The sequence below is a fragment of the Pomacea canaliculata genome, linkage group LG3 (assembly GCF_003073045.1).
Source record: "Pomacea canaliculata isolate SZHN2017 linkage group LG3, ASM307304v1, whole genome shotgun sequence".
NCBI classification, from domain to species: Eukaryota; Metazoa; Mollusca; class Gastropoda; order Architaenioglossa; family Ampullariidae; genus Pomacea; species Pomacea canaliculata.
This window is the reverse complement of record NC_037592.1, coordinates 35,484,535-35,510,866: the sequence shown is the minus strand read 5'-3', so window position 1 is coordinate 35,510,866 and position 26,332 is coordinate 35,484,535. Positions and strand designations below refer to the sequence as shown.

Genomic DNA, 26,332 nt, shown 5'->3' with positions numbered 1-26,332 from the left:
GAGGCTCATGGACAGTGATATTGTGGCATTCAAGTCGACGTACTAGTTATAAGTGCTCTCTGTGTTAGGTTTGCAAAGGTATGATGGCTGTGAGAACTGTGCTTTATTTGCAGGGAAATATCCTTCACCAGATCTCACAAAGTCTTAATTGTTGTTTTATTAAGTGATGAGAGCATATTCTCAAAGATTCTTATTAGTAAAATTGGTTAACAGTTAACTTCACCCCAAGCACTGCTTCTCTTCAGGGATAATGCAAAAACCTGTTCATAAGATATTTTTCAGCCACATAAATATTTGTTGGTGGTAAGAAATAACAGGTTGGAGGGGTTTCATTTAACATGATTATCAGCCAGACTTGGCAAAATAATATTTCTATCATTTTTATTTGTGTTACTGACTCTGTTCACAGCTTCAACAACCTCTTCAGTTCCTCCAACAAGCCCAAGCGCCCTCTACCAGTGGCCACTGTGAAGTACAATGCACCAACTACACATGTGCAGCCTGTAGGTGACCCCAACAAGAAAAACCGAGAAAAAATGACATCAACTCAAGGTCAGGGGAGCCAAAAGACCAAAGCCTACGATTTCCTTCAAGATGATATGTAAGTTACTTAGTTTGAATTTGTCAAAATTGTCTAGAGCCAGTTAAAAAAATTAGAAATTCATTTGAGATAAATAAAAGTGTTAAGATATACTTTATTCACTTTAAAACATAATCTCAATGCAGGGAAATGCTGAAAGTTGTGAACGATGTCAGACCTACATAAATGTTTCAGAATTCTCACCTTGTAATAAAAGAGAACACCACTCAAACATGGTAACAGGCATCGCTATTAAGCCTGGATATACATACAAGATGAATGGTATGAAAGAGTGAAAGAATGCGTTTGTTCATCAAAATGGTTTTTTTCCATTTTTTTTTCTTCCTGGCATATTTTAAAAGTTTGGTCAGTATGCTTACAGTATGTTTTATTTTCCCCAAAACTATCAACAGAACCTCAGAGAAAGTAAAAAAAGAGCGTGAGAAGGAACGACGAGAGCAATACAAGCAAGTTCGTGCCCATGTCAAGAAAGAAGATGGGAGACTTCAAGCATATGGGTGGTCACTACCTGCAAAATTCACTCCACCACGTGAAGTGTCTAACAGAAGCCACATTTCGGTACCAGTTCCAGTATACTGCAGGCCTTTGTATGATGATTTGGTGGGAGTAAAGGTATGGTTATGTGTTTGAACTGTAAACATTTACTGATCCTTCCCTCATGCCACTTTTGTGCATTTGATTTAATCAACCTCTTCAATCTATTTCCCTAGAATTATCAGTAACTTGTAATTAGATTATGCAAAGAATTTAATAAACTTGCATGGCTTATATTTAGCTTGTACAAAAGTATGTGTGCTCAATAAACATAGCAAACACTTTCAGTATTTTGTGCTGCACAGATATGGTGTGCTGCTGGAGTCAATTTGACTGGCGGTAGGACTCGTGATGGTGGCTCCATTGTGGGTGCCAGCGTCTTCTATTCTAATGTTCCAGAGGAGCAGGAACAGCAGCCAGAGACCAAGGATGAAGTTGAAAAACTTAACAAAGAATTGAAGGTAAGGTATTACTTGAGTACATCTCAGGGAGAGAAATTTTTTGTGCATTAATTTTTACTTTTCAAAGTTAGTAGGTTTTTTAATCCTCATCTACTGAACTGTATTCTTGTTTTATATGGTTGCATATTTAAAAATGCTTTCCTTTATAAGTGCAGAATTTGCCTACTACAACTACAAGAAAAGCATTTTTAAAATAATACAATTTCAGCAAACCTTTCAAGAAATTGACAAGGATGAGTAATTAAGTGAATACATGCCATTTCAAAACTGCATTAAATTGTTTACTGTATTGGCAGTTCTTTCCCTCTGTGTAGGAATTGAAAGAACAAGAATTCATAAGCAATGAATGATTATGCAGTTGCAGCTACATTTGTAATTTTTACATTCATCTTTGGCACATTAAATGTTAAATATTAGAGACAACATTTAGATGTAAAGAGATTAAATTTTAAGACAGTTTGTATCATACCTGGAATAATTTACAGAAAAGAGGTGCTACTTTTAATGTTTTAGATTCTGGAGAATAGCTATAGCTTCACATTTAATTTCTTAGAAATGCCTTTGAAAGTACTTGTTATGACCTACAGGAGCACGAAAAAGAAGTAAAGAGCAGTGAGCAAGAGCACTTGTCATCCTTGGTTTGGATCTCTACCAGCATGCACAACAGCAGTCGTGTCACTGTTGTAGATGCCAACAATCCGGGTGACATTCTTGACAATTTTCGCATCTCTTCTTCCCACATTCTGTGCATCGCCAGCATTCCAGGCAAGAGAACATATGCTGCACATTTAAAGAGACCAGTGCCAACAGTTGTTTTGGGGTTCTTTTTGGAAGCATGGAAGGTTGTGGGAGTTGATAAGCATTTATGATTTTTAAACTGTCTGCTCTAGTCACAGTATTTACACATGTGTTGAAATATTATTTCTGTATAGATCATTAATTTGGGTTCACACAAATACCTATGTACTTGTATATGTATTGTGCTCTTTTATTATAATTATCTAAAACAGGGCTTCTGCTAAGGCTAAATTCTTTGGGGTCCCAGGGACCCCTTCTTCAGATTTTTAAGGGGTCCCTGTTCTTCACCCAAATTTGAATGGGACCCCATTGACGAAAATTGAAGGGTCCTCCAAACTTTTAATGCGTACTGTACGCAATTTTTTGCGTAAGCAGAAGCCCTGTAAAATAAGGGTTTTATTTCCATCTCACTCCTTTACAACAAGCTATTTGCTTATCATCAATTATAAATTAATTGATTGTGAGGTGGTACTTGGATCCTTCCTTTTTATCAGAACAAAGTACAAAGTTTATTTTCTAAAAAACCTCAACTTGCTGATCTGCCAAAAGCATTGTCTGTTCCACAACTAAGCAGTTACATTTCATTATCAGGGAAACTTACTGCACTGATTCAAAACTTGCATTAATATTGTATTGCACTGAGTCAAGTTTTTTTTGTTGTTTTGTTTTGTTTTTTTTTAGAAAAAAAATTATGTGTTTTAGGAAATATGTGTATTGATCAGTGGTAATTTTGTTGGACAATGTGCTCTCACTCTACAGGTGCTATGGAGTCTGACTATCCAGTGGCTGAAGAAGTTTTGAAGGCTGAGGCACCAGTGCTGCCAAAAGAGACAGTTGTTTCATCTGGCACATCTAGTAATGGATCTGGAGAGAATGCAGGCATTGGAGGCATCACATTTGTGCAGTGTGCAGTTGGCCCCAGCAGTCGTGGACATAGCCCTGAAAACTCTCCAATGGGCTCCCCACGCAGTTCCTCAGGTTTTCCTTGCATTTTATTCCCTTAGTTGTTGAGTTGATGCATGATCGAATGTGAATTTCTTTATATGTTAAAGCATGGAGGCAGTGTATATTTTATATTTTTATAATGTAAAGGTCTATTATCTTTAAATTAATGTTCACAAATGTATAATATTGATAATTAATGGCAATTTATTGATCTACAAAAGACTTGTCTTTTCACATCTCTCAAATTAATTAATGCCCATCCTATGCAATTAGTTAAGCAATCTTTTAAACAAAAGGCAATCTTTTAAACAAAATCTTTTCCTGTCTACCTTCCAACCGTGGGAAATAACATAACAGTGCCTTTTTTCAGAGTTTGGAGAAGAAGCAAAAGTGGATCTTTCATCTGCTACTAAAGGTGATGAACAGTTTCAAGGTATGTCAGCTTTCTACGACAAGAATGACATTTTAAGCCTTTTGTCTTTGTAAACCTTTCGAGACAGTTGCATAAGTTTGTGGTCACTTGGAAAATGAGTTACCAGATACCTCATTTATTTCAGATTATTTTTGTCAGTGCCCATCACCTCTTCCTTACTGCCTTCCTTTATGAACTTTTTAACATTCATTTCTTCTGCAAAAGAGTTAGACAAACTTCTGTGGAAACTACTTTTGAAATAGCAGTCCACTCAGTCTACTAGTGCCAGCAAGTGTGTGTCTAAATTTCTAGTGTTTTGTGCATGGGCATGTTTGAAGTACATGGGCATACAAGACTGCAGTTCGAGACAGTATCATTTTCACTTTTAAAAATTGCATCACAAAAATAGTGTTACATAAATTTTAAGCGTGTGTGTGTGTATTTAGAAGTTTTGTTAAAACTTGTCAAATCAGTCTTATTTGTTCATGGTTTTTCAGTCACTTTAAGAGTGGCTTCTGGCAGATGATTTTGAGAAAGGTTTTGTCTAAACACTAGTGTTTTAACTAGCATCATAGTTTGCTCTGTATCTAGTCAGCCAAGTATAGGGGGTTTTTGTATAGCATGATTACTACAGCTTTTTTGCATTAACATTTTTCATTGGGTTGCATTAATTTCTAACATAATTGGTATTGTGTTCATAATCCAGTTTGCATGATGCATGATTTTTAAGTGTGTATAATCCATTTTCCATAATGCATTCAACTTAAAAAATAGTCCTTTGCTGTGCGTTTAACCTATTTTACGCTGCCCATGCTTGCTAACAGAAGAGAGTGAGAAGACAGACACAGAGAGGGAGAAGGAGTCAGCTAGGGACTCCGGCAGTCCACAGCAAGATGTAGAAGGTAATTTATCGACACTAGCAGCTTAGTTTCACGAGAATGATGTGACAGCCATACTCTTCTTAACACTGCTGCCTGTAATAATGTAGAATGTGTTTGACAGTTAAGAACTGCGTATCATTAAATGCAATATTTTATGTGTATGCACATACTTAATTGTATGTTTACCACACACACTGAGTTAGAAAACTTATTGTCCAGCATGACTTAGCAAAGGTATTGTCCAGCACATGAAATCATATTTATCTTTAATGACAAATCAGCACTAGACATGTGTTTGACCAAGAAAGTTAAGGATGACATACTAATTATATGCATAGATGTAAATGTATAGGCATAGGATTGTGTATGCTTACATATTGCACACTTATTTTTAATATTGATTTTTCACTTAGTAAACCTGTTGTCCAATACATGATAGCTATTTATAATTGCATGTGTATGTGTGCACCTGTGCATCTAGGTGTGGATGCATGTATGCAACTGAGGCAGTTTAGTGGCTAAGTGTGAAGTTTAGCAAAAATCTTGTTCCTAAACAAAACTGAGATGCCTGTGCCCAAAACATACTGAATTTCTAAATGCTTTCCATTTTACCACAGAAGTATAAAAAATTCTGCTCAAATTAATGACATACCTAAACTACTAGGCATTCATGGATGACTATGATCATCTGGTGTTGATGTATAATAGGAACATTTCCCCACTTTAATGAAAAAGGAACCTGTCACTTTATTAATGCAGCCAGTGACACTATTTTTAATACAGATTTTTTTCTTGCACTTATTCATTTATCCTTCATCATTGAATTTTAATTGCTATGCATGTGCTATGCTATGCATATTCATTAGTACCAGTCATGTGTTGTCTAGAGTATGTGCATTGCCCAAAAGTGTTACCTTTTCTCCTGCTGCCTAGTGAAGTTGAGTTTGAGAATTTATCACTTTAGTTTTTTTTACATAAAACCATTCCTTTCATTTGTATATAAGTAGCAAAGCTGCATGTCTTTATCAATTAATTTTGCAGAGGATGCATCTGAGGGAAAGAGGGAAAGCAAACCAGTGATGTACCGTGCAACAGGTTCTCCACCATCATCAGGTGCCACAACTCCAACAGATGGGGACAGTAAAATTCAGAGGATATCCATCAACCCTCCTGATATTGTACGTGATGGCATCTCACCACTCCCTACAGAAAACGAATTACAGTATGAAGAAGCAGAGAAGATGAGCAGCCTGCTGCCCACCATGTGGATGGGAGGCCAGAGTGGCAGGTAAAGTGTCACAAATGTACATCATTTGATGCTTGTGTCTTGCATATAACATTCTTGCAAGAGATTGTAATTCATTTATTAAAGAGGAACATTTTGACATGGTTGCACAGCAGAGTTTTTGATAAATGCATACGTCAAGATGGTTTTGCTTTTATGTTGGTTTTTTTTTTGTTTTTTTTAACCTCCTTCTTCAAAATTTTAAGGGCTCGAGTTGACATTTTATAAAGTATATTTTAACTCCAGGGCAAGATATTTGTTCCATATACTGTAAGTTGTGTTGAAAGGATTGTGTTGACTATTTTTTTTTTTATTTGTTGCAGTCTCTATGTGCATTCTTCAGTGGCACAGTGGCGGCGGTGTATACATTCAGTAAAACTCAGGGACTCCGTTTTGGGCATAGTGTGAGTATCACAGAACGATTTCAAACAAAATGATTTTACATTTGTTTAAAATTTATAGAATGGTAACTGAAAGTCTTATCTAGCAATCTAGCATGGACTTATAAAAGTGAGGGTAAAATACAAGAAACAAATGTTATTAACCCAGCAGTTTATTTCTGTTACTTGTTTCAGGCATGTTAAAGGTCGAGTATTTGTGGCATTAGCAGATGGAACAGTGGCCATCTTTCATCGAGCAGCAGGTCAGTACAGCTTGGGAGTACTCAACTTTTTCTCTTACCACTTGTTTCCTTCATGATCTACTTACACACCCAGGTTATGATATGATGTATCACTGTGGTCAGTATGCTTAAACAGAGAGCTAAGATCATGACTTAGATATTTGTTTGAACCAGCATCTGGAAACCTGTTTATCCATCAGCAAGTAGTTATCTATGAGGGATTGTATAATGTGATTAAAGGAAAAAGTTGGGTTCTGTCTTGATTTTGCAGTGAACCACTTTACCACACTTTCAGATGCTATAAGACTTCAGTTTTGTTTTTTTTTCTTTTTAACTTTTTACTGTAAAGATTGTGAAATATTTTGGAGGACAAGACAAGTAGAACACTTTCCATCATTAGTAAATTTAGCAAAAGGGATAAAGGTTGTGACAAGCATGTGTTTATGTACCTCATATATATGTGTTTCATGTATATACCTCATATATATGTTTCATGTATATACCTCATATATATGTGTTTATGTACCGTATATATATATACTGCTGTTCCATCACGTAGGTCTTGGACTTCATGTCCATCTGATCACTGATTAAATCGTAATGTTCTGCAGATGGACAGTGGGATCTGCTTAACTATCATCTACTTGATCTTGGCCGGCCTAAGCAGTCCATTCGCTGCATGACTGTTGTTGCTGGTAGCCGTGTGTGGTGTGGATACAAGAACCGCATCCATATCATCAACCCTAAGGAAATGAGCATAGAGGTTCGGAGCCAGGTTTTCTGGTTCATTTCAGAACTGAATTCAACATCAATGTTTATTATCTTGAAGAATGTAAATGGCAAAATAAAAATAATTGTAGTGTTAATAACTTTTTGAATTTACTTTTTAGAGGAAGGAGGGTGCGTAAAGAACTATTATTAGCTGAAATGGGACAACGGCATAAAATATTTCTTTAACAAAATATATCTTTAATCATTTCTAACTGGGATTTGCAAACTCTTCCTTTCATATGGCAGACAAGCTTTGATGCTCACCCACGCAAGGAGAGCCAAGTACGACAGCTGTGCTGGGTGGGAGATGGGGTGTGGGTCTCCATCCGATTGGACAGTACGCTGCGGCTGTACCACGCTTACACTCATCAACACCTCCAAGATGTGGATATAGAACCATATGTCAGCAAAATGCTGGGTACGTGACAAGTTCTTTTGTGGTACTGTTTTGCTGATTCTTTGATAAGGAGTTATAGCATCAGTCCCTGTCACTGTTGAGAGCTATACATTTTTCACTGCTACTTCATAGAGTTGTGTAAATAATCTTTTCTGTCCCAGCGAATCAAAATATCGAATGTTAAGCAGCTTGCAGAGCATCGAGAGGTCATCTTCTAAAGAAATATTTATTGAAACAAGAATCGGTTCATTTTTCCAGGCACAGGAAAACTTGGGTTTTCATTTGTGAGGATCACGGCAATGTTGATATCCTGCAATCGTTTGTGGATTGGCACAGGCAATGGAGTCATTATCTCAGTGCCTCTTTCGGAAAGTGAGTGTTGATGTCACCAGTAAATGAAGTTAAGTTCTCCAATAACCATCTTTATCCACAATAAGTGTGTTTTATGCCACCAGAACAGCATTTCCAATAGATACAGATGTACATTTATGTGATTTTTAGAGGATGACATCATTCTTAAACAGTATACATCCACGGAGTTAGTGGACCAGAAAATCAAATGACTAGACTTCTGTTTGCTCAGTGTGCATAGATTGCAGCTAATTATACACTTCAGCATGCCTGCCTGCTTGAAATGTACCCTTATGGGAGAAAATGCATGTTGATGTGAATGTACTCTGCATAAGATGTTAGAGTGTACACTTACTGTGGTAGAAAAGAGTGTGGGCTCTGCTGAATACATGCTAAATTCATGTAGTAAGAGCTTATGTACTCTATTAGGTAACAAGCAGTCTGTGATGGGCACTGGGGCAGGCTCCGGCACCACCATCTCAGGAAGTGTGGGCCGCCCAGGTGGCGTCATCCGTGTATACAGTAACAGTCGCACAGACAGTGTCACACCTGGCAGCTTCATTCCATACTGCTCAATGGCTCAGGCTCAGCTTTCCTTTCATGGGCATAAGGATGCAGTCAAATTCTTTGTTGCTGTTCCAGGTAGGTTTCATCTCAAGTCCTATAGATAGTACCTCTCTACAGTACAGTAAAAGCAGTATTATTGATAAAGTCCTAAATGCAAATTTTGCAGGACTAGCTTGTATGTACTACATGTATATTAACTCAGTGATGATTCTTCATTGGTTGTGTCTTCATGGAATGTTGTATGATTTGTATGTTTTTTGGTGATTTGTTTTTTTATTGTAGTATAGAGCCCATATTTTTACATGCATACTTTATTAAAGGATTTTTTTCCTTATATACTCCTCTTGAACTTTAAAAAGGCAATTGAAGAACTAAAAATTAGAATTTAAATGAATGCAAAATCCTATTTAAGGTTGACAGTGTGCAGTAGAAATTATTTTTATCTTACATTTTGGGCATGTGTGATACATATCAAAACGGATAATCACCTGTTGCATGTTTCTTTTGATGGATATTTAAGCAGTAGATTGTAATATACCTGCACATTTTTATCTTCCTCGTCTTTGGTTTTATGTTTTACTGATATTTGTTTATTATAGAAACTTTTTCTTTTGGAGAAGGCAAGGTAGGAACAGGTATGCTATTGTTATGTATGAACACATACATTTAAGTAAGTTGTTACAAATGTTACAATTATTGTTTATTCACTGGCCTTGTGTGTGATTCATACAGCAAGAAAGAAAACAAGATTTCTATAAAGTAGCAAACTTTATGATGTGAAATTTATAAGGTTCTGAAAACCTGACATAATTCTCTCACATACACTCAAGCCGTAACTATAGCCTTAGTTGCTGGCACGGTGTAAAATACAAATCACACTCAAACACTCAAAGATTCTCTCACACTTATTTACATGCACACTGAAAGATCCACTGATGTACTTTCTTGCTAGTTCTTTTCATTTATATATAATTTGATGTCCTGCTGTCACAATCCATTTTATCTGGAACTCATGCTCGACAGCAGAAGCAGTCTTTTATGAAATGATAAAGAGAACATTTTCTCAAAGATATTGAGAGTAATAAAATTAGTTTCTGTCGTACAAGGCTTGATAGCATATTGCCTTAGCATTTGTTATCTGCGATCCCAAAGTGATGCAAATCCCAAGGAAATTATATAAAGTACGTCCTCTTGTTTAACTGTACCTAAAGGACGCAATTTTATGAGCACACTATCCAGACGCTATCTTTGTCCAAGTTTTAAGAGCCTTTTGATAATCATAATAGAGCCGAAGATCATGTATATATTGAATTTTCTTTCATTTGCTTTACTCATGTATGCTAATCAAACGGCTAATTTAACCGTCATTACACTGTGATAGATATCCGCACAAAAGAGTTCTAGTCTCTGCGTTGCAGTTTACCAATGTAAGCAGGGTGTGTTGGGAAGTAGAAGTTCTCCAATCAGAGCCATGTGAAATTTTATTGGATTATTTATTCGTGGCTGAGCGTTGAGTTTAGGGGGAACTGTTGTGACTATTTCTGGGAGAGACTGCCATGCATCAGTTGGGCAAGCAGACGTGACTTCGCGCTCATAACGCCACTGTAGCAAGACTCGATGTTGAAGCGAGGCATGCAAAGACAATGTACTGAACTTACAACAAAAAAAAATACTACAAAGTTAAATTTAACAGTTGAGAAACAAATGAAACTTTTAGGTTCAAATTATTATAGCTTGCAAGTGATGTGGATAGTGGACTATTCTCGTTTGATATCACTGCGCGAGTGGGTGTTTGATCGTCTGCTAAAGAGTAAATACGCGTCAAATTTAAATAAAAATAACAGGAAGAAGCTAAACACATACAAATCACGCTTTATTATTGGTTTTGATTTTTTAAAAGACCACGAAAATATCTGCTAATCCACTCAGCAACACTAGAAGATCCATAGTTTCTACGCATGAGCATACCTCGCTTCAACTTCGAGTCTTGTACACCACCACCATGCCCAGCCTTTTATTTCATGTCAGCCTTGAAATTGTTGTTTAGTTCCTGGGTATTTGCGAAGTCATTGCTATTGAAAGAAAATCTAGAAAACTCCTCAGTGTACCAGCTTTCTTTGGCAGGTACCTATCCTGCAAACACCAACATTACGGTTTAGTCGTGTTGGCTACCCCAACCCCATTTAAAAAAAAAAAGTTTATTTACTTGATTTTGGAATTTTAATGTGCAAGAAAATAAAACACTTTCACGGTTTTGCAGTAGAGGTGTGTGGATTGTATTAAAGCCCTTAAGTGGATAGATGTAAGCGTTTGGTCATGTCACAAATGTTTGCATTACAGTTATATAATAACTTTGCCAGACCTGGTCAAACGTTAAGTCCATATTTGTCTTGCTAAGAAAAGTCTTTAGAGAAAGAGAATATGGTGGGCGGCAAGTATAGTTCACAGATGTGGGCGAGTTATTACAAGCGCATGCTTCGGTGAACGAGTGCAAGCATGCGTGAACTCAAGGGGAGTGTATTATTACCGGCCAGACATATTACGGCGGTAATCCCCGAGACCTTTACCTTAGAAGGAACTTTCCATTTTCCCAAGACAATTTTTCATTAGCTGCTTGAGTACTCTCTCGACATCCGTAATTCGCCGCTAAGCACTTGCTACCATCGATCGCAGTGTCTTCGTGTACTTTCTTCTGTCTGCCCTCTTTGTCCCTTAGTGTGCGGCCTCCATTTATATATACTGCGTCCAATCGTTTGGTGAGCAGCAGCAGCAGGATCCGCTTGTCCGAAGTCAAGTCTGCAACACGTCGGCGCAAAACTACTTTTCGGAGTATGACGTAACCCGGGAAGGATGGAGTGAAAGACTGGGGGAGGCGTAACAGTATGCTGATGCCAGCGCGGGGCACGGGGAGTATCAGTGACTTACTGTTTTGTGTTGGCTGCAACTGCCGGGTGTCTCGCAGCCTGCAGTGTGGAGCTGTGTGCGGGAGGCAAAAGAAGTCTCTCACACGCACGGAATCGCTTGTAGGTTGCCGTGTCATGATGTCTGAACTTCTACCGTCGGGGTATAAGAGACGGAATTCTTATCAGAGTTGTAGCTCACTAAGACGCCATTGGAAGCGATAACCTCTTGCCCTCGCTACTCGTCCATGGCATGTACACGTGTTGCAGTACGTAGGAAGGGGGTTGTCGGCTTGACCAGCCTGTAAGCGGGTTATAGCCTCGACGTGGATTCCGACCCTGACTCCGCAACGTACGTGACCCTTGGTGTGCCACGATTTGCTAAAGGCGGTTGCTCCCGCTACCGGTCCATCCGCCTTTCCGTTGTTCCTCAGTTAGTAGACGCTTGTGACTAAATCCGCTCTACGGTCGATAGACGTGGCTCACTTATTTACTTCTTCATTCGGGGACATCTACAACGCCTGGTTTTTGCATCTCCTACCACTGGGATTTATTCTGTTTCTCTTCTCTCTGCTCCACTCTCGTCTTGTATTGCCTTCCCTTTTTCTATTTTATGCGTGCGGGAGGGAGTCACATGGCCATTCTAGCGTCATGCGTATTTTATGGAGACAGGTATATGCGTACGTAGAGAGCGCTTCTTCGCGGCTGCTTGCACTCCATAGTCCAAAATGTGCATACTTCACGCTGTGAAAAGAGTTTTGTTAGTGGAGGAACTCGGGTATTTAGGCAGAGCAAAAGATTTGCGGTGGAGTGGCTTAAATTAATTTCCTTTGGAGGCGTAAGGGGGGAGGGGATACTTCGGTATTTGGGCCTGCGAGCACAGCGGTCCGAACGAGAGAGATCTTTGTTATGCTTGTTGCGAAAGGGAAAGTGATCGGACGTGAAGGAAGAGTTTTTCCTGCCGCATAATTGAGCGTAGGAAGACAATAACACTCCATTCTCGCTGCTTCCAGTGGGAAAAAAATCACGTTTTGTGGCATGTGCGTGCATGCATGCACGATCAGGGCCCACCCTTGCTGGCCGTGATTGAAGTGAGCGTTCACGAGGAAGACACTTCTTGGACAGGACAATTATATTTGCAGGATGAGTGACGGCTCTGTACCCGGCACGGGAACCATCTCATCACCTCCTCCATCCTGACACTTAGGAGTTCCTCCACCCTCTACGACTAGAGCCGAGAATAAGACAATAGACTTGTTAAGAGTTCTTCTAATAATTCGTGCAAAGACGTGAGATGATAAATGGAAGACGACCAAAAAAAAAGATTGCAGCGAGTTATTGAATTTGGCGAAAGGTGTTTCGAAGGAAAGAAAACAATTGGAAGACGGTCGGTTCGTGGATGTGATGAGCAGCGGGCATCTCCACGGCGACAGCTGGGAACCTGTGGGTGCATGCTGGGGCAGTCCTGGTGCAGCAGCTTGTGCTTCTGGCGTGCATACCGACGCACCATGGATGGTCGGCCAAGCCAGAATAAACGCTTTGCTAGTCGCACGCCTGTGAGCTTTACACCAGATGAGTTTTCTTTCCAAGCGTTCACCCAGATCACGTTCACCGCTGCAGGCGAGAGCCCACTCTGTCCCCCATCCAATCCAACCCTCAGGCATGATGAATGCGCCATGTCGGCATTGCCGTCCATGTCCGTGGGTTTTTATTATTATTATTTTGCGGCAGTGGAACATGCTTGCAGAGCATCAGTTGGTTTTCAGGTGGGGTGCAACCCCCTCCATCCTTCATGATCTTGATCGCAGACACACAGGCACACGCTCTCGCTCTCACACAGAGAGGATCCATGGCGCGATGCTAAGGCGATCGGTGAGGGAGGTGGGGTAAACAAACTGCGCGAGCTGAGCTTGTAAAGAGAATGCGTATCATTGAGAGGAAAAGCTTTCAAGATTTATGCTTGAGAAATCGAACTTGTGGCTAACATGTTCTTCTCTTCTGTGCTGAATTAATTTTGTCAAGATGAAATTTTTGAGGCGCTGGATGTTCAGGAAACCAGGCCTTCCTCATTTGCAGTTTCTTCTGCAGCAAGTTTCTCTCTTTTTTACATGATTTTATTTTTCTGCCGAATGTGAATAGCTTTCAGCTGAGAATGACAGGAGAACATAAAGATGAAGTCGAGGTCATTGGTAGGACAGAAAGAAAATACAGTTTATACCATCTGTAGTGGCTCTTCTCTAACCTGAAACATATTGGTGTCGATTGTTGTAAAACTTGTACATGGCATTTGTATGAAAAGTTCTAAACATAGTCACATTGGACAGTGTGTCCTGTGCAGAAGGCACTTTTAAGTGCTATGTGGCTTTTCCATAGACGCGAAGTAACTTGGTTTGCTGTTCATGACTAATACATGCCAACCAACTAAATTTCTCCTATTTTATTGGCATGTAACCGACTGCTAGCTGTTAACCATTCAGCTAGCACCTGGCCCCTACACATACTTGCTGACGTGTTGACGAGCAGCCAGCTGAACAGTACTTTTGTACCTGCGCCATCTGTGATATTACCACATCTAATTGTAAGAGCCCAGTCTTCGGCACCAGAAGTGTTTGTTGATATTTTTGAAGGTAAATGTAAATATACATTGGCAGCGTGTGAACAGCCTCTGTGCATTAGCAGCCCCTTCGCTGTTATATCCCCTGGATAGGCTCTGTTAATCGTAGCACCTTTGCTGATGTGGGTGTGGACAGCCTCTATGCACTCTTTGTTGTTGAGATGACGACGATGTGGAAGAAAAGTGAGATGAAAGCGCGCGAAGGCGAGGTGCATGCAAATCATCAGACACGTAATTGAAATCTTTGTCGAGGACATTGCGCAGGGGTCAGAATGGACAGTAAGTGCCGGAATCCGTGGGCGGGCGAAGGTCTGCCTGTAGACCGGAGATTATGGGCAGCGACAGTGAAGGAGAAAAACGCTGGGCTGCCCGAATGTGCTTGCAGTGAACTTCCTCACTTCGAGGCTCAGGTCCGCTGAAAGATGTCGCCCTGTTTTCGCTCTCTACCTCTTCCCCTCTTCTCTGGCCTCCTTCCCTACAGCAGGAACGTCTTCTGAAGCCTACGTGGGCTTGGAGAGGGAGGGGAGGGTGGACTGGAAAGGTGGGAGAAGGGAGATGATCGAAGGCTCTGACATTGATCGCCGTGGCTTTCTTTGGATGCGCGTCCCTAAGGCACAGACTTTCCAACTTCCGAGAATCTGCAGGCTGCGTGGGAGGTAAGGTAGGATGGAGAGGGGAGGGAGGGTCATGCCGCGTGTCCCTGGTGTTTGGTCGGGCATTTGTTCTTGCATGTGTCCCGCTTGTCAGTAAATAGCTCTGTCCATCTTTCTCGATTTTCAATCCTGGCTATTTGTCTGGCGTTATTTGACGGAAACTCGGTAGTCTGGATCAAATATTGCCTCGGTGTAGTTCGTTTCTCGTTTTCTACCCACTTCCCCCACCCTCCAATGATGCCTGTTTGTTGAAGGGACGCAGAGTTCCCTAGGCCTGTTGCTTGCAGGATGAGATTAGACCGCGTGCCCGTACATTCTGTCCGTGTAATTTTATGTCCATTGAAATGGACGGGCTTGTCTTCAGTTTCAAGTGTTTTCAGCATTTGTTTGTCTCTTCGTGCTATTGTCACCCTCACCGTCCGTTTCTCTTTCTGTCTTTCTGTGTTTCTGCGTCTGACGTCTCTAAACTGTTCAGAGTTTATGACACAATCGATCCTCACAACACTAATCAATAGTCTCGGTATTCAAACAGACCCAAAAGTCATTGCAGTGTGATCTGAAACGCAGTGCTAAGGGTTCCACAGCATTACCACGCCAAGGTCTGACTTGGTCTTCCATCGAGGCCGTGCAAACGACATAAATGGAGGCTGGTGACCGCGCCGCCTCCCTTAGGGGGAGGCGATTATTTTCGGTTGACATTCAGGCAAGGGGAGAAAGAGCGAGGGGAAGGAAGTCATCTTTCGTATATGTATCATCTGCGACATCGTTTAAGCAGTCTGTTGAAGTTCTGCTGAGTGTGGTCGCTTGATCGCCTTTGCCGTGTGAGAACTGCCAGCGTGAAGAGCGTGTCCAGGCGGCGTTGATGAAGTGGAACGCGATGGCGTACAGACAGACTTGGGATCGAGCGAAAGGCACGCTGAGGCCTGGTAAAGCTTGATTTGCCTCTGACCGCTAGCTGAATGGCTATTGTGATGAACAGTGAGCTTAACTGCTAGTAATTATGTAAGTTAAGCGGTGCAATTTGCCAAGATGTGATTCCCGTCCCCTTTTAATTCTCTCTGAGCTCATCTTGAGGTATTAGGAGAAGGAAATGAGATCATGATTGACCTTGGATACATTTATATCGCCAAGGCAACAGCCATTGGGGAGCGGGGCCATATGTTACTTAGGCGTTGCCTTGGATACTCGTGTCTTCACGGGTTTGAACTTATAAAGTGGTAGAAAATCTTTCAAAATCCGTTGTTACGAAATTTATCAAGCTATTCTAAACGTTAAAAAAAAAACAACAACAACAACAACAACAACAACAACACATAGTGTCTTAATTTGACCTTCAGTATGTAGAAGTGACTTTGGACAGTGGTTATAACTTGCAAGCAAATAGTTTGCCAGTCCTGGAACTGTTACATGGTAACGACACGGTACCGTCTTCCGTCCATTTCTGCACATTCTGGGCTCCTAATGTGGTGCACGTGACTAGCCTTACAGGCATCGAAAGTAGGCTGAAGGTGCGGTGAGTTGGTGAACATTTACTTCCAGACTTTTTTTCGGGAATTTCTCGCTTCATTTTCGTCTCCACGTCCTTCGTCTTGGATGGGGTTTGGTGGTTATTGATTTTAACCTCCTACTGAACTTCGCGTTGTCCGCTTCCGGAACGCTGCCGGTGCTGTTTCCGGTTTGCCCGTTTTCTCACACACACCCTTCGTCCATTTTTGTCTGAGGACTGTTGCACGCAATTACTGCAAATGGCAGCTAGACCAGTGGAGGGAAGAGCTCTGGCATTTTTATCTCTACCTCCCGCCCACACTTTCTCCGCCCCCTGCCTCTCTCTCTCAGAAACACAGGATAAGATTAGTGTCCCCGGGGGGTTCTTCTAAAGACAGCGAGACCACCGAACTCATTGACCTGCTAGAAGGATGTCACCTCACACCGTGTCTGTTGATACAGATCTCAATACCATGAACGCAGTCTGTCTTTAATGGCGGGCCTCTGTTTACGTGTGCCGCAGTCTTCAAATAAAGGGGAATGCAAACATTCCGGGTCGGTTATAAAGTGCAGTCTTAAAAGCCTCGCTCATTTGCGACAGCTTAATAGGCACGTTCATATTTTCTTTTGAAACGCATGCCTGGTCCAAAAATGGCGTGGGAGATGCAAAACTGTCATCCCCATGATAAAAATCACGCTGCACGCGTTGCGCGTGAGGTTTCCTTGTACACACACGCTGGTACTATTATCGGAGGCCGTGCAGTTTCACACGAGGTGGTGCCAGGCACGGATCGAAGGCGAGCAATCTAGTTCATCTCCTACAGATTTAATTCCAGTCAAAAGTTGTTATTTTCGACCTGACGGCCGGTCGCGGTGAAATGTCTGGCGACCAGAGCAGGGAGGCAAGTCGAGTGTCAGAGGTTTGTCTCACCCCGCGATCACCATGCCACAGGAAATTTAAGACTTCTGATCTGGGCACGCCTTCCCTTCTCGACTGGCTTCACTCTCGGATGAAGAGGGCAGAGTCCGGGAACGCGAGACTTTGACGTGGAATTGCGTGAGAACTTGAGGCTTCTCCGCCGGTGATAGAAACTGGGGTGCGTTCATGTTTGCTGCTTTGCAAAGAGCACTAACTGGTCCACACAGAGCGAATTCCACAGAATGGCAACAGTGGGGTTGTCTCTTTGTGGAGCTTTTTTTTTTAGTTGAGACCTCCCTAAAACTATAAACGACGAAAACATTACCTAGATGACTCCTTGCCCTAAGTAATGGCGTCCCCGAGACACTGCACGCTACTGGAAGACTTGTTGCCGTCTAATTGGGAAGACAGTACCCTGCAGTTAATCGTGTGATGGTGAGTGTTGTGCGTGTCAAGACCACCATATGCTTTACTTGGCTGCGCTAACGCACGTCCGGCTGTTTGTGGTTTCTGTGTTGATTGGATGAAGGGGTGGATTTGAGTTTCTAAAGGGTTTCGCAAACAGCTGTGGGTCACAGCAGGACCTCAAACATACAGTTTTTATTAATCGCTTTTGTATCAACAGCAAGCAGATCCCTCAAAATTGTTTTAGTGAATTTGTTGTGTCGAACAGTCAACGGAAATTTGATGGCAGCGGTACCTTGCCTGCATTCAGACCAATGGTGGACACGCACGATATTGACTTTCTTTTTCTCTGAAACCACTTTTCTGAATATTGAAAATATGGATTATGTCAGTCCAAGTTCAAATTCTTGTTTTTAAAATGATTTGTTTGAAGTTGGCTGATAATGTTTCATTTAATAAAGAAATGCTTTGATTCAATGTTGTTTTCTGTGTGTTTATTGGCACGAAACAATTGCCGTTGTTTTTTGAGCAGTTAGTAATAAATGAAACTGTTCAAATTCTTTGGGAAGAAAACAGTATGTATACAAAACATGAGATTCGAACTCACAGCTTGGAATCGTGAGCCATGCTTCTACCACTACAACAGCTTGATTGAAACATGTTTTGCATTTGATTGGGCAAAGCCATAAAAGCACTTGGCAGTAAACTTGATCGTCCGCCACCAGTCCTGTGTGTAGCGCCGAGGTCTTGGGGGTCAGCCAGTAGACTGATGTCACTCGGAAAGTGCAGGCATTGAGGGAGGCGGGGAGGAGAGAGGTGGGGGTGGAGAGCAATTGCTAGATGATGGTAGCGCGACTTGTCTGCCCCAAGATGGGAGATCACTGTCGACGTCTTTACCGTTTAACGTCATTGTCATAATCGTCCGCGGCGCAGAGCGGTCCTGCTACTACAGCCTCTCATGGTGTGGGGCCGGATTGCTGACAGCGGAGTGGCTCTGGGGACATCTCTGTTGGAGGAGTTTGGGAAACTATGGGTGAGAGGGGAGGGAGATACTGAGTCCAGGCAGAGGAAGCTGCTTCTGCTTTGTAGTTATTTATTGCTTGTTTGTTTTGTCTGTGAGGAAGAGAACATAATCTAGACGCTGTTAAAGGGCTCCCTCTCCTTGTCCTGCTGGTTCTTCGTGTCGATGAGGGTTCACAGTTAAGCAGCTTCTTTTGTCCCGCCCTCCACCATCAGGTTTGCTGCAAATATTTCTCTGGCTCTGCTCGTACTCCTAGTGCCGACTGATGCAGTCATTTTTACTGGCTGACATTATAGTAAAAAATTTTAATTTTTACATCGTTTTAAAATCTTTATAATGATGCATCTTCTGATAAAGCTTTTGATCTTTCACATCGGCTGATTCATCTTGCTCCCCTCCCCTCCAACTCCGCGCCTTCCGTTATCGCCTCTCCTTTTTAAAAATTCTGTTTCCAGCTTGTTTTGATTGATTTGTACATTCCATCACTTTTTGTTAACTGTTTACCGAGATGCTCGACCTATATTTTCTCCTTGTATTTTAGTCTCCTACTTGAAACCTTTCTTGTCGTGATGTTTGCTGTCAAGATGTTAAAATGATCACGCATGTCTTTTTGTTGTATTCAGAATTTCTGGTAGAGTGGTGGGGTAAGGGCGGTGCTGTAGTTATGAAGCGAGAGACCACTTCAAAAGTACGGCCCCAGGATCCCGGCCTTCTCACCTAGAGCCTGTCACGTGACAGTGTTGGCCGGTGTGTTGCCAGTCGGAGCGAAGCTGATCCAGACTACACTTATCTTCCACTTTCATGTCTTCGCGGTTTTTCGTAATTTATATGTATACCAGAACAGGCAGGAAGAACGATGGCAGTGGGCAGGATACAACATTTTTGCCGTCTTTTATTGTTGCCTCGGGAAATATGAATAATTATTTTTTGGAATGCAAAGGAACGCGGTTGAATGATATCTGTGTGGAAAACGGGGGTTGAAGGATAATATGAAATGTTTCTGCCTGGGCACTGCACAGTACACACACACCCCTTTTAGCATTAGTTGGTTGCTTGCTGTAGTCCGTTAGTCCAAATTGTCTGATTGCTTGTGTGACGTCTGTAAACTGTGATTGCCTACTTGTAGAGAGAGAGAACAATTTTGCCTCGTGCATGCTTCCTTGGCACTTGGCAGAGTTGATGAGCAGCATAGATCGACCGGGAATCGATTCAAGAGCTTGTTGAATGCAGATGTTTGATCGCTGCAGATATTTCAGGCGTTCAGATTACAGATGTCGTTTGACCTTTCCGTTGCCTTTGATGGAATCTTAAGTGGTGACCGTAAAATCGGATTCCCCTCTCAAAAAGCGTCAAGTTTGCAGAAAATGACATTTGGGACTATCGATTGCACGAAACGAGGGCAGAGGGTGCCCTCAACTTAGGAAGGAGGGAGGGAGGAAGAGGAGAGAGACTGTCGCAGGATGCCGGTTTTTTTTTCGCGACCATTAGCAGCTTTTACGTTTTGTCATTGTTTCAAATTGCACGCTGTGAAATTCCGTTGCTTCCGTTTGGCTTAAGTGCTTTTTAGGACTCCTTAGAGCACTAGGTAAAGAGGGACAGAAAGTGGAATATCTGAACCGAAAATAAAAGGAAGAAGCAGGTTTTAAAGAGAGAAGGAAAATACAAGGGGGATGTGACATACAACGGTGTTGACATTGTTGAGTTCAATTCCAGAATCATTTCGGAAGTAATTTTCTGTTTTGTCAAAATTCTTTTCCCCTCTGGCTGTCGTTCATCCAGGTCTGTCCCTTGTCTTAAATTTCAATTCTTCATCATTGTTACTTCAGGTTTGTCTTGTAGGGTTTGTGTGTGTGCGTGAGGTATATCCATTATTGCCGAGCTTCATACGTACCCGTGGCGTGACTGTTTTTGTCCCGTTGATATGACGTGTGTATTGGCAGTTGCTGGCGCTTTCCTTGCGTTGTGCGTTTGGTACAGTGCCATGTAAAATTGCATAATTGAAGTACCATTTATTTTTATTGTGTTTGTTTATGCATTGCAGTGGATGAAGCGTCCACAGGAGGGAAAACCGTCTCTAAGCTTGGTTGGTGGCAAAGCAATACAGTGTTGGCTTTGTTCTGTGTTTGTGTTCTTAACATGAGTTTTGTGCGCTTTATGCAAAATAACCTTTGCTTTCTCCTCTACAGTCTGCTTTGCTGTCACATTGACGAAGGAGTTTGTCCGTTCTGAACTTCATTTTGCTTAATATAGAAGAACCACTCGTGCCTTTGATTTACACACCCACCACCTCCCGATCTTTAGTAGAAGAAAAAGAGAAAAAAAAAAAAACCGGTTGAAAAACTTGCAGCGCAGTAGATGCAATTAATTAACTTCGAGGCACAAGCTTGCAGGGTAAAACCCCGCAGCAGAATACGCATTACGGGCAAAGGAGGCCATGTCATGCGGCCAAATGTAATGGATAATGAACAAAACCTTCCGGAAATGAAATCTTCATCATTGTTTCCTTGCCTTTTTTGCCAGCGTACCACCATCTTCTGTGTGAGCTGCAGGAAGTCTTTCGTCAAAATGACAGTGAAGCAGTCTTAAATGGAAAACTTCTTTTTCTGTTCCCGGAATTAGTCTCCCTCGTGGATTCATGGATATTTGAAGAAAAATCTGATCAAATTTTTTCATGTAGAGTTAATAATCCTTCAACAAGGTTCAGGCATGTTGAGAGATTACATTGTAGCTGTGGGCAGACAATTACGCAAAAGATGAAGCACTGCCGCCATTTTTGTAACATGGTGATGGGAATGGGGGTGGGATGAGATAAAATCTTAAAGGCCTTTGAGAGAGTTGATGAAAACTTCTGAGGAGCATCACGTGATGATGTCTTCATCAGAAAGTTGTGCGCAGATAGCTTTTCGTTTCTATTTCACACCCAGTGCCCCTGCCCTGACTTCCCGACAAGCAGATGTCATAAAGAGGTGCACGATGCCAGAGCCATGCTGTCCATATATGGTAATCTTTTAATATCGGTTACAGGTCTGTCATAGTCTTGCCTATTATTAAATAAGTTTTGACATCTCTTCTGCTCTTCTAACTGGTGTCGACCGACCAACCAACTATCCATAAACCTTTAAAGACCTCTAATGGTGCCAAACAGTGTGCTATTTATATAGCAGTAGCAGCAAGAAGTAGCAATGGCAGTATTACTGGAGACGCTGAACGCTTTCCACAAGCAAAGCGGTCATAAGAACAGAAGTCTCGGAATGTGTGGGAGGCAGAGATGCACGATGTGCCTCTGGTCGGATGGCTAAAGCCTTAGGATTTTGCTAAAATAATATTTTTTGAGTTGCTACATCAGTCATCAAGGTTAGCAGTCTGCTAAATTGATAATATGTTGTCAGTTGCTACATTAACCATCTAGGCTAGTAGTCATCTAAACTGCTGCTATTTTATCGGTCCATTCAGCTATGTAGCCATATCCTTTGCTTTGCTGGCGTAGCTTTGGTGGCGGGGCAACATCACTGTGGGTCCGTTGGGTCGCCATAGAGCTTTCACGCGTGGCTTGGTGTGTGTAGCGCTAGTCTTCTCACAGGATGTGTGTAGTGGTGCTGGCCAAGCACGTATCCATTCATTACTCTATAATAGGCAGAAAATGAAAAGGCTTTTTAAGCCAGGAAGCCCTTCTTTAACAGCCCCAAAGTTTATTACACTTAAGTCGCAGGTAACTTCCTGAATAAAGCGCCTACTTGAAGCTGCAGAACTGAAGTGTTGATTGATTGTCGAAGTGCCCGTGTCGTCCACCGTTCACAAGGAAAAAAAAAAAAAAGAGGAATTGGTTCATTGCGATTTACGTGTTTGGTTATAATTTGCGCTGTTGCTTTCTGTTTGCTTTTTATTATTGTTGTTGTTATTATTATTGTGTGATAATTTTATCCACCTGTAACAGGTACACGATGCTTTTGCCTGCTCCAGGTGTTTCCCGACCTTTTTGAAGGCTGAGCTTCGATATTTAGACAAAATCATGGTCTCGAAGACCTAATTATCACTGAACAGGTCCTCTCGTACTGGCATTTTCATAGTACTTGCATATTTACAAACAGAAATCTGCCAGCTCGTACAGGTGGGAATTAGAGTAGGGCAAGCGCGTTGTTTGATATATATATAATCAGTATGTTATACAGACACGTGTTATATAACTGTTACATATAACATCTCTCTGTTTTCTGATCTAGTATACATGTCAGGGTAGCAGTTTGCCACACGCTTTATTATTCTTTGTGCTCACATATTGTAGTCTTAACACTGTTGTCCCAAAACGGGTCGTTTTATTATTGTTGTTATTTTTTTGTGCCATGTATTCACAGTGTATGTCTTTTGTGTGTATGGCTCGCGAGTCTTTCATGTTCGTAGTCTTTTGCTGGTGTGGCTGCTAGGTGTGTCTGGTTGGTATGAGAACAAGTACTCTATGAGCAGTGCAGCAGGTGAGCAAGTGTCTTTTGCTTCTGTTTCCCCCATTACTCAGTTTTTCCCTCCCAACACCAGACGTTTCCTGTCAAAGGAAAGGCACAGAAGGGGAGAGTGTGGGGTGGCAGCAGAAGCTATTTTAATCAGCCAGTGTTTGATTACTTGTATTTGTAAAACTCATTTTTTTCTAATCTTAAAGACTGTTATGAATAGAGCTGGTAATTTTTTTCCGTGGAATATTTGCTAATTGCTTTAATAAGAGGATTATCGCTGTGTGGTTTTCATTTTTTTGTGGGTTTTTACTCTGTGTGTGCGTGCGTACATGTCCCCCCCCCCCCAAATGTTCCTTGATTGTGTTCTCTCTGTGTGTGTGCAATCAAAAAAAATGATTACACTTGTCAGCTGAGAAAGCCAAGACATGCGAAATGTCGATAACTCCGGCTACTACAAGGGTTGTAAGGACCACTGGCTTGTCGAGAGTCGCGTGACGCTGTGAGGTAAACACCGTCTTAACCCTGTCTTCTGGCATTGCCTCGGCTCGTGACGCTCAGTAGTTACGTCACATCCGTCGCGGGCCGTTACTCGGTCGTCTGGTGGCAGCGCGTGCAGGGGCCATGGGTAAATTCGTCTTCACTGCTATACACGTGCGCGTGTGTCTGTTTATCACTGCGGAGGGAATCGGCAGCCAAACGCCTCACTTAGTACAGTTCTCTCATTCTCGATCTCTGCTACCATTAGACATTTTATTCATTCGCCCTTGAGAGGTATGGAGAAATTTACATATACACCAAGCAGTTCACTCATATAATTTCCTCATATAAAACTTGAATAAATGTACATAGGTGTAAAAGTAAATATAAAACTGTTTTATTTATATGTAAGAGAGAAAAACATTAAAGATAAGGATAGAAAAGATGTTCAGGGCTTCTGCTAAGGCTAAATTCTTTGGGGTCCCGGGGACCCCTTCTTCAGATTTCTAAGGGGTCCCAGGCTAACTCTACAATGGGAAAAACATCAACAAATCAACATACTTTGTTCTACTGCCTTTCAGGCACACAAAGCACTGTAATGTCTAGTCAGAAACGGCGAGATTTCTGTGCCGTGATGTCTGTGCAAGCATCTGTGATGAGCTTATGCTCACTATACTTGGGGTGCTCCTTTTCTTTCCGTTTCTGAGACGATGATTTTAACCATGCTGTCAACATCTTGGAAATAGGTTAATGGAACTCTTCCCGGTAAGGGAATAAAACTCAGTGCAAGGGAAGTAACTCTCACCTTGTAGCAGACGACAATAGATTAGGCTACGATGTCGGACACTACAGTTACCAGTTTTGTATCTGTTCTTCGCCCAAATTTGAAGGGGTCCTCCGAACGTTTAATGCGCACTGTACGCAATTTTTTGGGTAAGCAGAAGCCCTGGTGTTATTTAATGCAGCATTGACTTGTAACATGTCTTGTAAAACTATTACAAGTAATGGATAAGTTTTATCAGGACATGCTTTTTTTGTGGAGCAGAAGAGACTTAAATGTAACGGCATTGGAGAATAAAATGGACGGTCGCTGCCTGCCGTGGCGCTTTGTGCTTCGCTCTTTACAGACGTGTACATATTGTTGTAGTTGTAAAGTTTCTCTTCCGCCAGACATTGATTTCTGCAACACCTTTAACGGTCGATTCTATCGGCAGGAAGTGGTTTAGATCCTCAGCCCAACGATTGCGCGCTTCGTCGCGATAGGAAACCAACAGAAAAATGGAAATGCCTGTTACATATTGAATTTCATGACTTTGATCGTCCCTATGACAAGCGCAGGCTGTATTAGTGTATTGACGAAGGAAGCGTGCTGAACTGGGCACGCATACTCACTCTGCAGCCTAAAGAAGTGGTTGAACGGCCAAGTCAGCAAGTTCCGGACGAGTGCAGACCTGTTTGCGCATGCGCGAGCGCCAGGGAGACTGTGGGGCCGCGGGAGCGCAGTTGAAGTTCTCTCCGGATCGGACTCCCATGTACAGGAGCTGGACTAACTCACTGATATATCTTCAGCTCCTGGCTCGGCAGAGTCCAGACAACACTTTGGGGGGGGGGGGGGGGGCTGGCTTTAGTCTGCGTTAGTCTCCCTCTGATAAAAAGGTCTAAATGTCTCCAAATATAGACAAGCTGACACCTTATCCTCTGCGTAAAACAGTCCTTAAAGTAACGATAATCGGAATGGTACATTTTCACAAACGGTCATATCACAATATCAGCGCAATGTAGTCATGTGTTTGCTGATGTGTATCCGATTTATAAAAAAAGTCTTTCAGTGGCTTTGTTATACAGGCTATTCTTCCCTCCCGCTGTATTTCACAAGACAGCGAAGCCCTAAAACGAAAGAAAAGAAAGGAAAAAAAAAAGAGACCATCAGCAGAATGAAGAGATATATGTCAAAAGCTATGCCCCGAATTAGCTCGACTGTTATCGGGTAGAGTTTAACGCTTGTGCTCTCCTCACGCGCGATGCCGTCCAAAAAAGTGAAAAGCAGGAGCAGGGTAGTGTGGGGAGTTTCATGAACTTGAAAAAGGTCGACGATTTTTCATCCTTGTGCTATGTAAGGTTGACAGGCCAGACCCGGCACACAAGACGCGGCTAGGCGCTGATTGCAGGGTTAACGCCCACCAGTCATCTAAATTGATTATATTGTAGAATCAGTTCACTGGACTGCTCAACGATGTCTTTAAATCAGGCCTAGCGAGCGCAACGGATATTGTTTATGAGACTGCTAGGGAAAGATGCCTTTATATCAGACCTAGTAAGTGCTGCAAATATTCTTTATGAGCCTGCTGGGGAAAGGTGTCACGAAATCCGACTTGAGGACGAGAGCCGAGCCCCGAGTCATCTCCCAAAATAACCTCGGGCTCATCGGGAAAGAAGACGTCAGCCATTTTGGAAATATGCACGAGGACTACAACAGAAGCCAGCGGCGTCGTCTTGTTTTGTCACTGCGTGGTTTTGAAATCCCTTGTGAGATGCATGCTGTGTCTGGAATTTATGCTAACGAGTTCTTGTTATTTTTGCATGCACCTGTCTTCGCTATGTTGTTGTACCGCATGTTTGTTAATTAGTTTTACCGTGTCCTTGGAAACGATGTCATGCTGTCATCGTGATGCATGTGTATTTGTGCGGATTTACTGCACGTGTTAATTAATGATTGTCTCCCATTCTGCCCTGCTTTTTTTTTTTTTTGTCCCACATTTATAATAGTAGTTCGGTTTTAATGTCGCTT

General features: G+C 41.9%; 1 protein-coding gene across 21 annotated transcripts in view; it reads left to right on the top strand.

Annotated features, from left to right (window-relative positions):
- The window catches only part of LOC112560267 (C-Jun-amino-terminal kinase-interacting protein 4-like), a 62,220-nt gene that overhangs the window by 22,484 nt on the left and 13,404 nt on the right, over positions 1-26,332 (top strand). For 18 of the 21 annotated variants that reach the window (XM_025231982.1, XM_025231980.1, XM_025231998.1 and 15 more), the window contains 15 exons: positions 410-601; positions 994-1,213; positions 1,441-1,596; positions 2,184-2,361; positions 3,154-3,372; positions 3,710-3,772; positions 4,576-4,653; positions 5,674-5,920; positions 6,241-6,321; positions 6,493-6,560; positions 7,151-7,302; positions 7,557-7,728; positions 7,966-8,079; positions 8,488-8,700; positions 20,664-20,705. In XM_025231982.1, the coding sequence (XP_025087767.1) occupies positions 410-601; positions 994-1,213; positions 1,441-1,596; positions 2,184-2,361; positions 3,154-3,372; positions 3,710-3,772; positions 4,576-4,653; positions 5,674-5,920; positions 6,241-6,321; positions 6,493-6,560; positions 7,151-7,302; positions 7,557-7,728; positions 7,966-8,079; positions 8,488-8,700; positions 20,664-20,705 (2,195 nt within the window). The remainder of the gene's footprint in view (positions 1-409; positions 602-993; positions 1,214-1,440; positions 1,597-2,183; positions 2,362-3,153; positions 3,373-3,709; positions 3,773-4,575; positions 4,654-5,673; positions 5,921-6,240; positions 6,322-6,492; positions 6,561-7,150; positions 7,303-7,556; positions 7,729-7,965; positions 8,080-8,487; positions 8,701-20,663; positions 20,706-26,332) is intronic. The other 3 variants (XM_025231991.1, XM_025231987.1, XM_025231992.1) reach the window with 2 other exon arrangements.